Source organism: Anolis sagrei, chromosome X, assembly GCF_037176765.1.
Source record: "Anolis sagrei isolate rAnoSag1 chromosome X, rAnoSag1.mat, whole genome shotgun sequence".
NCBI classification, from domain to species: domain Eukaryota; kingdom Metazoa; phylum Chordata; class Lepidosauria; order Squamata; family Dactyloidae; genus Anolis; species Anolis sagrei.
The window spans coordinates 56,847,815-56,859,767 of NC_090034.1; the positions used below are offsets into that span (position 1 = coordinate 56,847,815).

At 45.2% G+C, this 11,953-nt stretch overlaps 1 protein-coding gene across 5 annotated transcripts; it reads left to right on the forward strand.

Moving 5' to 3' along the window:
• The first annotated feature begins 181 nt into the window (after positions 1-181).
• RFXANK (regulatory factor X associated ankyrin containing protein) lies at positions 182-11,107 on the forward strand. Of its 5 annotated transcripts, none has more exons than XM_060784929.2 (10): positions 182-399; positions 2,767-2,858; positions 4,055-4,220; positions 4,304-4,387; positions 7,529-7,594; positions 7,699-7,799; positions 8,245-8,370; positions 8,466-8,532; positions 10,060-10,140; positions 10,658-11,107. In XM_060784929.2, the coding sequence occupies exons 3-10, from the start codon at positions 4,106-4,108 to the stop codon at positions 10,714-10,716; spliced, it is 699 nt and encodes a 232-aa protein (XP_060640912.2). In that variant the 5' UTR covers positions 182-399; positions 2,767-2,858; positions 4,055-4,105; the 3' UTR covers positions 10,717-11,107. The 5 variants fall into 5 exon arrangements, with proteins under 5 accessions (XP_060640912.2, XP_060640910.2, XP_060640914.2 ...); XM_060784927.2 differs by having other exon boundaries at positions 2,767-2,854; XM_060784931.2 differs by having other exon boundaries at positions 2,767-2,854; positions 10,666-11,107.
• The last annotated feature ends 846 nt before the right edge of the window (positions 11,108-11,953 follow it).

The following is an 11,953-nucleotide window of genomic DNA, read 5'->3' on the forward strand; positions in this document are numbered from 1 at the left end:
TCCCGTAAACGGACGCTGATTGGCGGAGGAGCTGAAAGAGGGCGGAGACACCTCCCAAGCGCTCATTCATAAACGAAGCAACTTCCGCATTGTTTGGGGAATAGCAATTGCTGATTGGCGGAGAAGCGGAAAGAGGGCGGAGACACTTCCCGGTCGCTCATTCATAAAGCGCCATGTCCGGGGAAAGCTCTTAAAGGGCCAGTGCAGGCGGGAACCAAACAGAGGAGCAAGGAGGCGGGCTTGCTCGCCGATGCATTGTGGGACGGGGAAAGTTACTTTCACTGCTTGCAACGGAGAAGATGCGAAGGAAGGAAGGCTTCTGGCTGGCCTTTATGTGACGTAACCCCAGATTAAGAGAATTATGACGTCACAGGTTGAAAGAGAGACCAAGCTGCTTTGGTGAGTTAGGAATGAATGGCTGGAGAACCTGGATTTGTAGATCCTGGGCTTCTTTGCATCGTTCTAATAGAAATGCATAGAAAAATAGAAAATAATCAAGTCAATTAAGAGTATATGGCATAGCATAGTATGGGGTATAGTCTTAGATCCCTTCCACACAGCCATATAACCCAGAATAAGAAGGCAGACTATCCCACAATATCTTCTTTGAACTGGGTTATCTGAGTCCACACTGCCATATAATCCAGTTCAAAGCAGATAATGTGGAATTCAAAGTGCTGGAATTCAAAAGGCTGAATTCAAAGTGCTGGCGTTGGCCTTTAAAGCCCTAAACGGTTCTGGCCCAAGCTACCTATCCGACCGCATCTCTGCCTATGAACCCACCAGGACTTTGAGATCTTCCGGGGAGGCCCTGCTCTCGATCCCGCCTGCTTCTCAAGCACGGCTGGCGGGGACGAGAGATAGGGCCTTCTCGGTGGTGGCTCCTCGGCTGTGGAACACCCTTCCTACGGACATTAGGCTAGCACCATCTCTAATGGTATTCCGCAAAAAGGTGAAGACCTGGCTGTTTGAGCAGGCGTTCAAATAATTAGTGCAATGATTGGTTAATGAACACTGGAATGGAACAATGGATGACGAATCTGGAACATGTTTTTGATGACGAGACGACAGTGAATGGGTATTGTAGTAACTGTTTATTAATTGTGTAATGTGTTAGGTTGTTAATTGTTTCTATACTGTAGCACTGAATTTTTGCTGTTCGTATTTGTTGTGAACTTCTGTGAGTCGCCTTCGGGCTGAGAACAGTGGTATATAAGTAAGGTAAATAAATAATAAATTTTATTCAGCTGTGTGGAAGGGGCTTGAGTTAGGCCTATTTTGAATAGGAGCTGAAACTACAATTATCTAACATCATAATTTTGTTTTCTGTATTTTCTTTATTTACTGTGTCAGAAGCGAACCGAGGGTACAGTTGCAATGTATTTAAAAACACAAAGTTTAAAAAACTTGGGATTATACAAAATGTCCATTGACCAGAAGCTGGCCACTTGGAGTGTCTCTATAAGAAGGTCCTCCATTGTGTGTGTGGCAGGGTTCAGACTGCATTGTAGTAGGTGGTCTGTAGTTTGCTCTCCTCCACACTCGCATGTCATGGATTTCACTTTCTTATGGTTGGCTCTGCATCTTGTGGTGCCAGAGCGCAGTCTGTTCAGTACCTTCCAAGTCACCAGTCTTCTGTGTGCCCAGGAGGGAGTCTCTCATTCAGTATCAGCCACTGATTGAGGTTCCGGGTTTTAGCCTGCCACTTTTGGATTCTCGCTTGCTGAAGTGTTCCTGCAAGTATCTGTCAATCTTTGGAAGCTATGTCTTGATTTAAGGCATTGGCATGCTGGCTAATATCTGAACAGAGGATGGGCCAGAGCTATCACTGCTTTGGTCCTTTCATTACATGCCGCTTAAGCTCTGCGAGCGCAGCATTTTTCCGAATGAAACAGAGAGTGTTTGAGGACAGGGACATCCGTAGGGATACCAAGGTGCTTGTTTATAGAGCTAAGTAACTGCAATAAATAAATAAATAAATATTGTCCTCCCAACCCTGCTATATGCCTGTGAGACGTGGACTGTCTACAGACGCCACATGCAACTCCTGGAACGATTCCATCAGCGCTGCCTCCGGAAAATACTGCAAATCTCTTGGGAAGACAGGCAGACAAATGTCAGCGTGCTGGAAGAAGCAAAGACCACCAGCATCGAAGCGATGGTCCTCCGCCATCAACTCAACTGGACCGGCCATGTTGTCCGGATGCCCGACCACCGTCTCCCAAAGCAGGTACTCTACTCCAAACTCAAGAACGGAAAACGGAATGGTGGTGGAAAAGAGATTTAAAGATGGGCTCAAAGCCAACCTTAAAAACTCTGCCACAGACACTGAGAACTGGGAAGCCCTGGCCCTTGAGCGCTCCAGCTGGAGGTCGGCTGTGACCAGCAGTGCTGCAGAATTTGAGGAGGCACGAGTGGAGGGCGAAAGGGAGAAGCATGCCAAGAGGAAGGCGCGTCAAGCCAACCCCGACCGAGACCGCCTTCCATCTGGAAACCAATGCCCTCACTGCGGAAGAAGATGCAGAGCAAGAATAGGGCTCCACAGCCACATACGGACGCACAAGAATATTGGAAGACAATCGTCCTCGGAAAACGAGGGATCGCCTAAGTAAAGGAAATTTTACAACCTTGGATGTTGGTTATATATATTAACCCATTTGCTTTACACAATATCGCATTGGTTTTATTTCTGTCTGGATAATTTGTTTTACAACAATATTGCCTAGTTTTACATTCATATTCTCCTTACTTCCCCTTTATGTGCAGAGCAAGAATAGGGCTTCACAGCCACATATGGACCCACAAGAACACTGGAAGACAATCATCCTCGGAAAACGAGGGATCGCCTAAGTAAGTAAGTAACAGGCCGCTACTTCCCGGCGGATATCAGGTGGTGCAATACTGGCTACACAGTATAATTTCTCCAGTGGTGAGGGGCGTAGACATCCTGTGATAATGCTGCATGTCTCATTAAGAGCCACATCCACTGTTTTAACATAGTGAGATGTATTCCACATGTGTACTCAGCAGCAGAATAGCAAAGCACAACGGCAGATGTCTTCACTGTATCTGGTTATGATCCCCAAGTTGTGCTAGTCAGCTTTCCTGCAATATTGTTTCTAGCGCTCACTTTTAACTTGATATTCAGGCAGTGCTTCTTGTAAGTAAGAAACACGGTCCAGATTCACTCCCGGGTATTTGGGTGTGCTGCAATGCTCCAGTGGGATCCCTTCCCAGGTCATCCTCATAGCTCAAGATGCTTGTCTGTTTGTACGGTAAAAAGCACATGTCTGTGATTTAGATGGGTCAGGAATCAGCTGATTTTTCCTGTAATAGGCAGTAAGAGCACCTAAAGCTTTGGAGAGCTTCTGTCCAACCGTTCCAAAGCTCCCTGCTTGGGTGGTGATTGCATGTTCATCAGCATAGATGAAACTCTCTATCCCTTCTGGGAGTGGCTGATCATTTGTGTAAATTAGTCGCCTACAGGCTGAGAAAGGCTGTATACAAATGCAGTAAATAAATGTTAAATATTGGTGGAGTCAGCACGCTTCCCTGCAGCAAGCCATTCTTCTCTTTCCGCCATCTGCTTCTATGACCCTGGAATTCACCAAAAAAGCTCCTGTTTTGTAGCATATTTCCTATGAGGCGGGTGAGGTGATAATCCTTTGTGATATCATAAGTTTTTCTCAGAATGCGATGATTTACAGCGTCATAAGCCGATGACAGGTCTATGAAGGCAGCTCCTGTAATCTGCTGCCTTTCACAACCATCTTCTATGTGCCGAGTTAGGTTCAGCACTTGTGATGTGCAGCTTTTGCCTTTCCTAAAGCCAGCTTGCTCTGGAATCATACATGGATCTATTTTTTCTGAAATTATATGAAAAATAAGTCTCTCCAGAATTTTCCCATGATCTCATGAGAGATTGGTAGAGCCTATTGGCGTCAATCAATAACGTGATACAGGTTGCGCTTCCCTTCTCTCAAAGGCTTGGGACCGGATGCGTTGGGGATGCTGGGCCCTGGAATCTGCATCCATTCATTTTTTCCTCCTACAGATCTTATTGTCATCCTATCCGCACTGCTTGAGTAGCCATTCCGCCCGCAAGATGACCTCGAACGACCTGGACGCCCCTGCTAGTGATGGGGAGGAGGAAGACGCGTCTGTTGTGCTGCATTTATACCCATATTCAGAAGAAAAGGACGATCTGCAGGCTCCAAACGGTGAGTCCCTTACATTGCATTAGCAAAGCAATGCTTAAATGGAGAGGCTCTACATCTTATTTGCTTTCCTTTCCACAATGCAGACGGTGGGATTTTGAAGCATTCGACCACCCTGACCAACCGGCAAAGAGGGAACGAAGTTTCGGCATTGCCAGCCACCTTGGACAGTGAGATCTTCATTTTTTATGTTAGAGAAGCAGCCTGGCCATCTGTTAGGAGGGATCGGATGGTGTTGTGGCAAAATGGGGTTGGACTGGGTGGCCCTCTTGGGGGGGGGGGGAGGATCCCTCCCAACTTCCTAGGATTTCATGATTCCATTGTCTTATTTCTCCATGAACCTTCTGTTGTCTATGAGGTTGGATGGCCATCTGTTGGGAGGAATCGAATGGTGCCTTATTTATTTTTATATTATTTACTGTATTGTGTACAGGATTGTGGCACAGCTGGCTGAGTGTCAGCTGCATTAAGATTGCTCTGACCAAAAGGTCATGAGTTCGAAGCCAGCCCGGGTTGGAGTGGGTTTCCAACCAATTGTGTAGCCTGTTGTCGACCTTTGCAACCCAAAATACAGTTGCATCTGTCAAGTAGGAAAATTAGGTACCCCCTTGTGTGGGGAGGCTAAATTAACTAATTTATGAGGCCATAAAAAAGACTCCAGTAAAGCACTCCAGCAAAAGCATGCGGGGAATGCGGAAGTACTTCATCAGCGTCGCAAATGGACGATGAAAGCAACAGCTCCCCAGGCAGCCAGAAAAGTTAAATAGCCTCTGTGTATGTCTGTATAGGTTGTATGTCAAAATTGGCATTGAATATTTGCCATATATGTGTACACTGTAATTCGCCCTGAGTCCCCTGCGGGGTGAGAAGGGCGGAATATAAAAGCTGTAAATAAATAAATAAATTTATACCCCTCCCTTCTCAATCTCGTAGGGGACTCAAGGCGGCTTACATATATAGACAACATACATAAAACACACATAATAAAAAACGTAAGCATTAAACAATAATTAAAACATATAAAAACCAATTATTTAAAATCACGTAAATTGGTTTGTGTGTGCACAGAGGTTCCAATGGAATGTTTCAGAGCTCAGGAGTTTTGGCAGGACCTCCTGTGCATGGCCTTTTCTGCCAATTGAGTTCCCCAGAAACAGTAGTGAGCAAAAATGTTTTCCAACTGCAAGGACATCAAGTATGGTTATATTTTATCACGCTATTTGTTTAATTTGTACACTGACTGTATTGTACGTACAGCTCAATTCGAGGAGGAAACATCAACTACTTGAGATACAGAGTCTGTTACATTTTGAACACATCATGAGAAGACCTGACGCATTAGAAAACACAATGAGAAGGGGTGCAAAGCAGTTGAAAGAAAAGTTCACATTACACTGGGTAGATTCAATCAAGAAAGCCAATGTTATGCTAAGCAGGGTGATAACAGGCTGACTTGAAAATCACTGTAAGTCCAAGTTGAGTTTACTGCAGTGTTTCTCAACCTAGAGGTCGGGACTCCTGCAGCAGTTGCGAGGGGGTTTCAGAGGGGTCGGCAAGAACCATCAGAAAACATGTATTTCTGATGGTTGTAGGAACTCCTTTGGCAGAGAAGGATTAGGATCTCTCTGCCTGTCCTTCCCTTCCTTTTTTGGAAACAGACGGGAGAATCCTCCCACCAAAAGCCTTCCTCCATTGTGATTGACCGGCCTCTCAACCAAGGGGAGGGCTGTTTCTGAGAATCCAAGCATGGAGGGGAGAGCAGGCGTGCTCAGCACATGACAGCGTGGTGCGGATGTGTGGCGTGAGGGAGAGCATGCAAGGCTGGAGGGAGGTTTGCACCAGTGAGTCCCTTCAAAGCATGGTGGTTCTGTGTGGGAAGTTTGGGCCAATTCTATCATTGGTGGGGTTCAGAATGCTTTTTGATTGTAGGTGAACTGTAAATCCCAGCAACTACAACTCCCAAATGTCAAGGTCTATTTTTCCCAAATTAAATTTATTTATTTATTTGCAGCATTTATATTCCGCCCTTCTCACCCCGCAGGGGACTCAGGGCGAATTACAGTGTACACATATATGGCAAACATTCAATGCCAATTTTGACTTACAACATATACAGACATAGACAGAGGCTATTTAACTTTTTCTGGCCGCCAGGGGAGCTGTCGCTTTCATCGTCCATCTGCGACACTGATGAAATACTTCCACATTCCCCGCATGCTTTTTTTGCTGGAGTGCTTTGCTGGAGTCTTTTTTATGGCCTCATAAATTAGTTGATTTAGCCTCCCCACAGTTTAAGGTGGTACCTAATTTTCCTACTTGACAGATGCAACTGTCTTTCAGGTTGCAAAGGTCAACAACAGGCTACACAATTGGTTGGAAACCCATTCCAACCCGGGCTGGCTTCGAACTCATGACTTTTTGGTCAGAGTGATCTTAATGCAGCTGACACTCAGCCAGCTGCGCCACAATCCCGGTGCACCGTCACAATCATAGTGTTCACATTTGAGAATATTGAGTATTTATGCCAAATTTTGTCCAGATCCATCATTGTTTGAGTCCACAGTGCTCTCTGGATGTAGGTGAACTACAACTCCAAAACCCAAGTTCAGTGCTCACCAAACCCTTTCAGTATTTTCTGTTGGTCGTGGGAGTTCTGTGTGCCAAGTTTGGTTCAATTCCATTGTTGGGGGAGTTCAGAATGCTCTTTGATTGCAGGTGAACTATAAATCCCAGCAACTACAACTCCCAAATGAGAAAATCAATCCCTCCCCCAACCCCACCAGCAGTATTCAAATTTGGGCGTTTTGGATATTTGTGCCAATTTGGTCCAGTGAATGAAAATACATCCTTCATATTAAATATTTACAGTACGAATCATAAGAGTAGCAAAATTACAGTTATGAATTGGCAACGAAAATAATTTTATGATTGGGGGTCATCGCAGCATGAGGAACAATTATAGAATTGGGCCAAACTTCCCACACGGAACCCCCACGCCTTGAAGGGACTTGCTGGCATGAGCCTCCCTCCAGTCTCGCACGCTCTCCCTCGCCTGCACATGTGCACCACGCTGCCTGATTGTTGTGCAATAATATAATACAAGAATATAAGGATAATCTAATATATGAATGATATATTATGAGGTATAGAAAGGCTGATTATTCATAGTAGCTCTCGAGCAACCAGAAACTACTTATCTAGCATCTTATCCATCCCCATAGGGTTGCTATAACTGAAGAGTCTGCTGTATTTTGGAATCTGTTCTAATTATATTTGATCATTCGTTTCTTTTCTTTTTTGGGCATCTAAAGCTCTGTCTGTTCACCAGCTGGCAGCTCAAGGGGAAATGATCCTGTTGAAAGAAAGCTTGCGGAAAGGTAACAGACTCAATGATGTGGCTTCAGCCAAGAGAGCTGGACTGGATGACCTCTGGGGGCCCTTTCCTGTTTTATTTTCTAAAACAGAAATGTTTTTCCTGTAGGCGAGAACTTGTTGAATAAGCCGGATGAACGAGGCTTTACCCCTTTAATGTGGGCATCGGCCTTCGGGGAAATCGAGGCCGTCCGCAGCATGCTGGAATGGGTAACTCCCCACCCCCCACCCCCAATATTGTTTTGTAATTCTGTTCGAGACTGGACAGCTATCTGTCAAGAGAGCTTTGATGGTGCCTTCCTGCCTGATAGAATAGGGTTGGATTGGATGCCCTCTTGGTGTCCCTTCCGACTTTATGGCCCTTGATCTCCATGAACTTTCTAATGTCTATGAGGCTTGGCTGGCCATCTGTTGGGATTAGATGGTGGGATTGGATGGTGTCTTGGCAGAATAGGGTTGGACTGGGTGGTCCTTGGAGGTCTCTTCCAACTCTAGCACTCTATTTTGTATCAAATTTCCAAAAATATTAATGCCCATCTATGAGTATGGGAAATCTAATCTACCCCAGACTATATATCCCAAGTTGGAGCACAGTTGGAATGGGATCAGATGCGAATATGGAACAGAATGGATGTTCTGTATTCATTCTTTTTAGGGTGCCGACCCCCATGCCCTCGCAAAGGAGCGGGAAACGGCTTTATCGCTAGCTAGCACTGGCGGATACACCGATATCGTGGCCCTTTTGCTGGACAGAGAGGCCGACGTCAACACCTATGACTGGGTAAGTGACTATTGTTATTACTATTATTACTAATTAGGCTTTGGGGGTGCTGTGTCTTATTGGAGCGATAACGGGGGGTGCCCTCTCCTTTGCAGAACGGCGGGACACCCCTCCTCTACGCCGTGCGCGGGAACCACGTCAAGTGCGTTGAGGTTTTGCTGGGTAAGTCCTTCCCTTTGGGGTTTGCATCCGGATTTATACCTTTCAGTAAACACCCTGCTCAGTAGCTGCACTACTGCCTGCTGGCTATACGGAGTGCCTTACGTCCTGACTCCATTATTGCAGTGCTGTCTTTTGGCCACAGGGAGTGCCTTACTTAACTGGAGTGAATTACAGGGAGAAGTCCACCCCCCTGGTTAAGGAGCTCCATTGGCTGCCTTTCATTTTCCAGTCCCAATTCAAGGTGCAGGTTATCACCTACAAATCCCTGAACGGTTTGGAACCCGCCTACCTTCGTGATCGCATTTCCTCCTATGAACCTGTGATCCTTCAATCTTCAGGGGAGGCCATTCTCTCGCCCCTGCCTTCGTCACAAGCGCGGCTTGTGGGGACGAGGGAGAGGGCCTTCTCTGGGGTGGCCCCTCGGTTCTGGCACTCGCTCCCCAGGGAGATTAGGCAAGGACCCACCCTAGCAGCCTTTAGGAAAAGCTTAAAAACTTGGCTTTTCCGGTATACTTTTGAGGAATTAACAACTAATTCCCATGCCATGTCTCATCCCAGTACCAATTTGTCTTTCTGATGCACTTCATCTCACCCCTCAGTGTAAATTAAACTCATTGTTTATCCCACCAAGCCTCCCAATAGACACAGCATCTTATCTATCTACTTATCTCACCCACGAGTTTTACAATTTTTACCCTTCGCATTGGCCCAGCTCGCCCTTGTTTAACTTAGCATTTTATACTTTGTTTCTATTATGTTATTGTCATTATTATTATTATTATTATTATTATTATTTGCATTACTATGTTATTGTTAAGCATTTCTGTTTGATGTTATCATTGTTTTGTATGTACTTTACTTTGCTTTAATGTAATTATTTGGGCTTGACCTCATGTTAGCCACCCCAAGTTCCTTCGGGGAGATGATGTTGTTGTTCATTCGTTCAATCGCCTCCGACTCTTCGTGACCTCATGGACCAGCCCACGCCATAGCTCCCTGTCGGCCGTCACCACCCCCAGCTCCTTCAAGGTCAGTCCAGTCACTTCAAGGATGCCATCCATCTTGCCCTTGGTCGGCCCCTCTTCCTTTTGCCTTCCACTTTCCCCAGCATCATTGTCTTCTCTAGGCTTTGCTGTCTCCTCATGATGTGGCCAAAGTACTTCAACTTTGTCTCTAGTATCTTTCCCTCCAGTGAGCAGTCGGGCTTTATTTCCTGGAGGATGGACTGGTTGGATCTTCTCGCAGTCCAAGGCACTCTCAGCACTTTCCTCCAACACCACAGCTCAAAAGCATCTCTCTTCCTTCGCTCAGCCTTCCCTAAGGTCCAGCTCTCACATCCGTAGCTTACTACAGGGAATACCATGGCTTTGACTAGGCGGATCTTTGTTGCCAGTCTGAGGGGAGATGATGGTGGGGTATAAATAAAGTTTTATTATTTTATTATTACTTCAGACTCTGGGATTGCAGTGCTGCCTTTTGGCCACATGAGTGCTTTACTTTTACGCCCTACTTCCCTTTTTATTTCAGCCCAAGGCGCTGACCTGACCATGGAAGCCGATTCCGGTTACACGCCGATGGACCTCGCCGTTGCCTTGGGACACAAGAAGGGTGAGTCTGGGAAAATGCAGGGATCATCATAGCAGTAATATTAATGGGATATCTCTGGTGGAGGAAACATAAAACCTAGGATGAAATTGTCCCCTGCCTTCACTTGGATGGTGGACAGTATTGCATTTGTGGAGGACATTGGCAGGGCTCTTGGACATGTTCATGGCACTCACTATAACCTTCAATGTCATTGGATGGAGGGCTTTTGGTGTCTCCTGAGCAGTGGGAGCTATAGCTGTTTGTGGAGGCGGGAGCTTATCTGTGTAAGTGGACACCCCAGCCACACACACACACATACGTATTTTCATTTTTATTATGTGTGTAGATATACTAATAGTAAAATAGTAATTAATATATTAAGGTATTTGGATATATGTGTGTGTGCGTGCGTGCATTGTTAGCTACCTTGAGTCTCTCCGTTGGGAGAAAGCTGCCATGAAAAATAAATCAACAAAGCTGGTGTTCCTGTTTGAAATAATATATGTATTGAAATTAATTTTCTGGTTCTGGGTTTAAGTCCAACAGGTGATGGAAAAGCATATACTTAAACTTCTCCGGGACAAAGTTGCAGAGTAGGTCGCGTCATTTCCAGGAAAAGCAATGAAGGCTTTGACAGATTCAATCCAGCCTCTTCGGAACGGGTTTGGGGCCATGATGATGTGCCTGAAATATCAGGATGTTATGTCCGAAAGAAGCTCTGAGAAACCCCCAGTGTGAAGAGAAGGGAAATGGCTTCGATCCCCTGAATTCCAGGTCACTTGAAGAAGCGAGCCGAAGCTGCATGAAGGAAACCGTGCCGGCTTTGGGTTCAAACTGTTGCCTCTGGCAATTTTTATACAGCACTCTCCTTTTCCCAACCACTGCCTTTCTGGACGGCAGGTTGAGGGTTACAAACCGGCCCATATTTTGCAAAATCCGGGGCCATTGCTTTCTTTTAATAAAAGAAATAAAGCAGGAATTACATTTACATTCTCAGGAGGCATTTCTGAGGCCTGTGTTTGATTTCCTGGGTGAAGCTTCATCCATTATTTTCCATCTTGTTTCTTTTTGATGCTATTTTGCTGTTCTGAGTTCAGACAATCTGACAGTCTCTTGTTGATATTTGACTTTGGCGCAAATGCAACAAATCATGGTTTGTTGACTGGGTTTTGTTGGATGGGCTTTAAAGGAACCATAGTTTGTTGGGTGAGCTTTACATGAACCATGGTTGGTTGGGTGGGCTTTAAATGAACCATGCTTTGTTGGGTGGGCTTTAAAGAAACCATGGTTTATTGGGTGAGCTTTAAACAAACCATCGTTGGTTGAACGGGCTTTAAACGAACCATAGTTTGTTGAGTGTGCTTTAAAGAAACCATGGTTTATTGGGTGGGCTTTAAACAAACCATCGTTGGTTGAACGGGCTTTAAACGAACCATAGTTTGTTGAGTGTGCTTTAAAGAAACCATGGTTTATTGGGTGGGCTTTAAACAAACCATTGTTGGTTGGACGAGCTTCAAAGAAACCATGGATGGGTTTTTTAAAAACATGGTTTGTTGGGTGGGCTTTAACTATGGTTTGCTGGATGGGTTAAGGAACCATGGTTTTTTGGATGGGCTTTAAAGAAACCATGGTTTGATACATGGGCTTTTAAAAACATGGTATGTTGGGTGGGCTTAAAAAAATATAGTTTGTTGGACTGTTTTAAAGGAACCATGGTTGGTTGGATGGGATTTAAATGAACCATAGTTTGTTGGATGAGCTTTAAATGAACCATGCTTTGTTGGACTGGTTTTAAACAAAACATGTTTTGTTGGATGGGCTTTAAACAAACCGT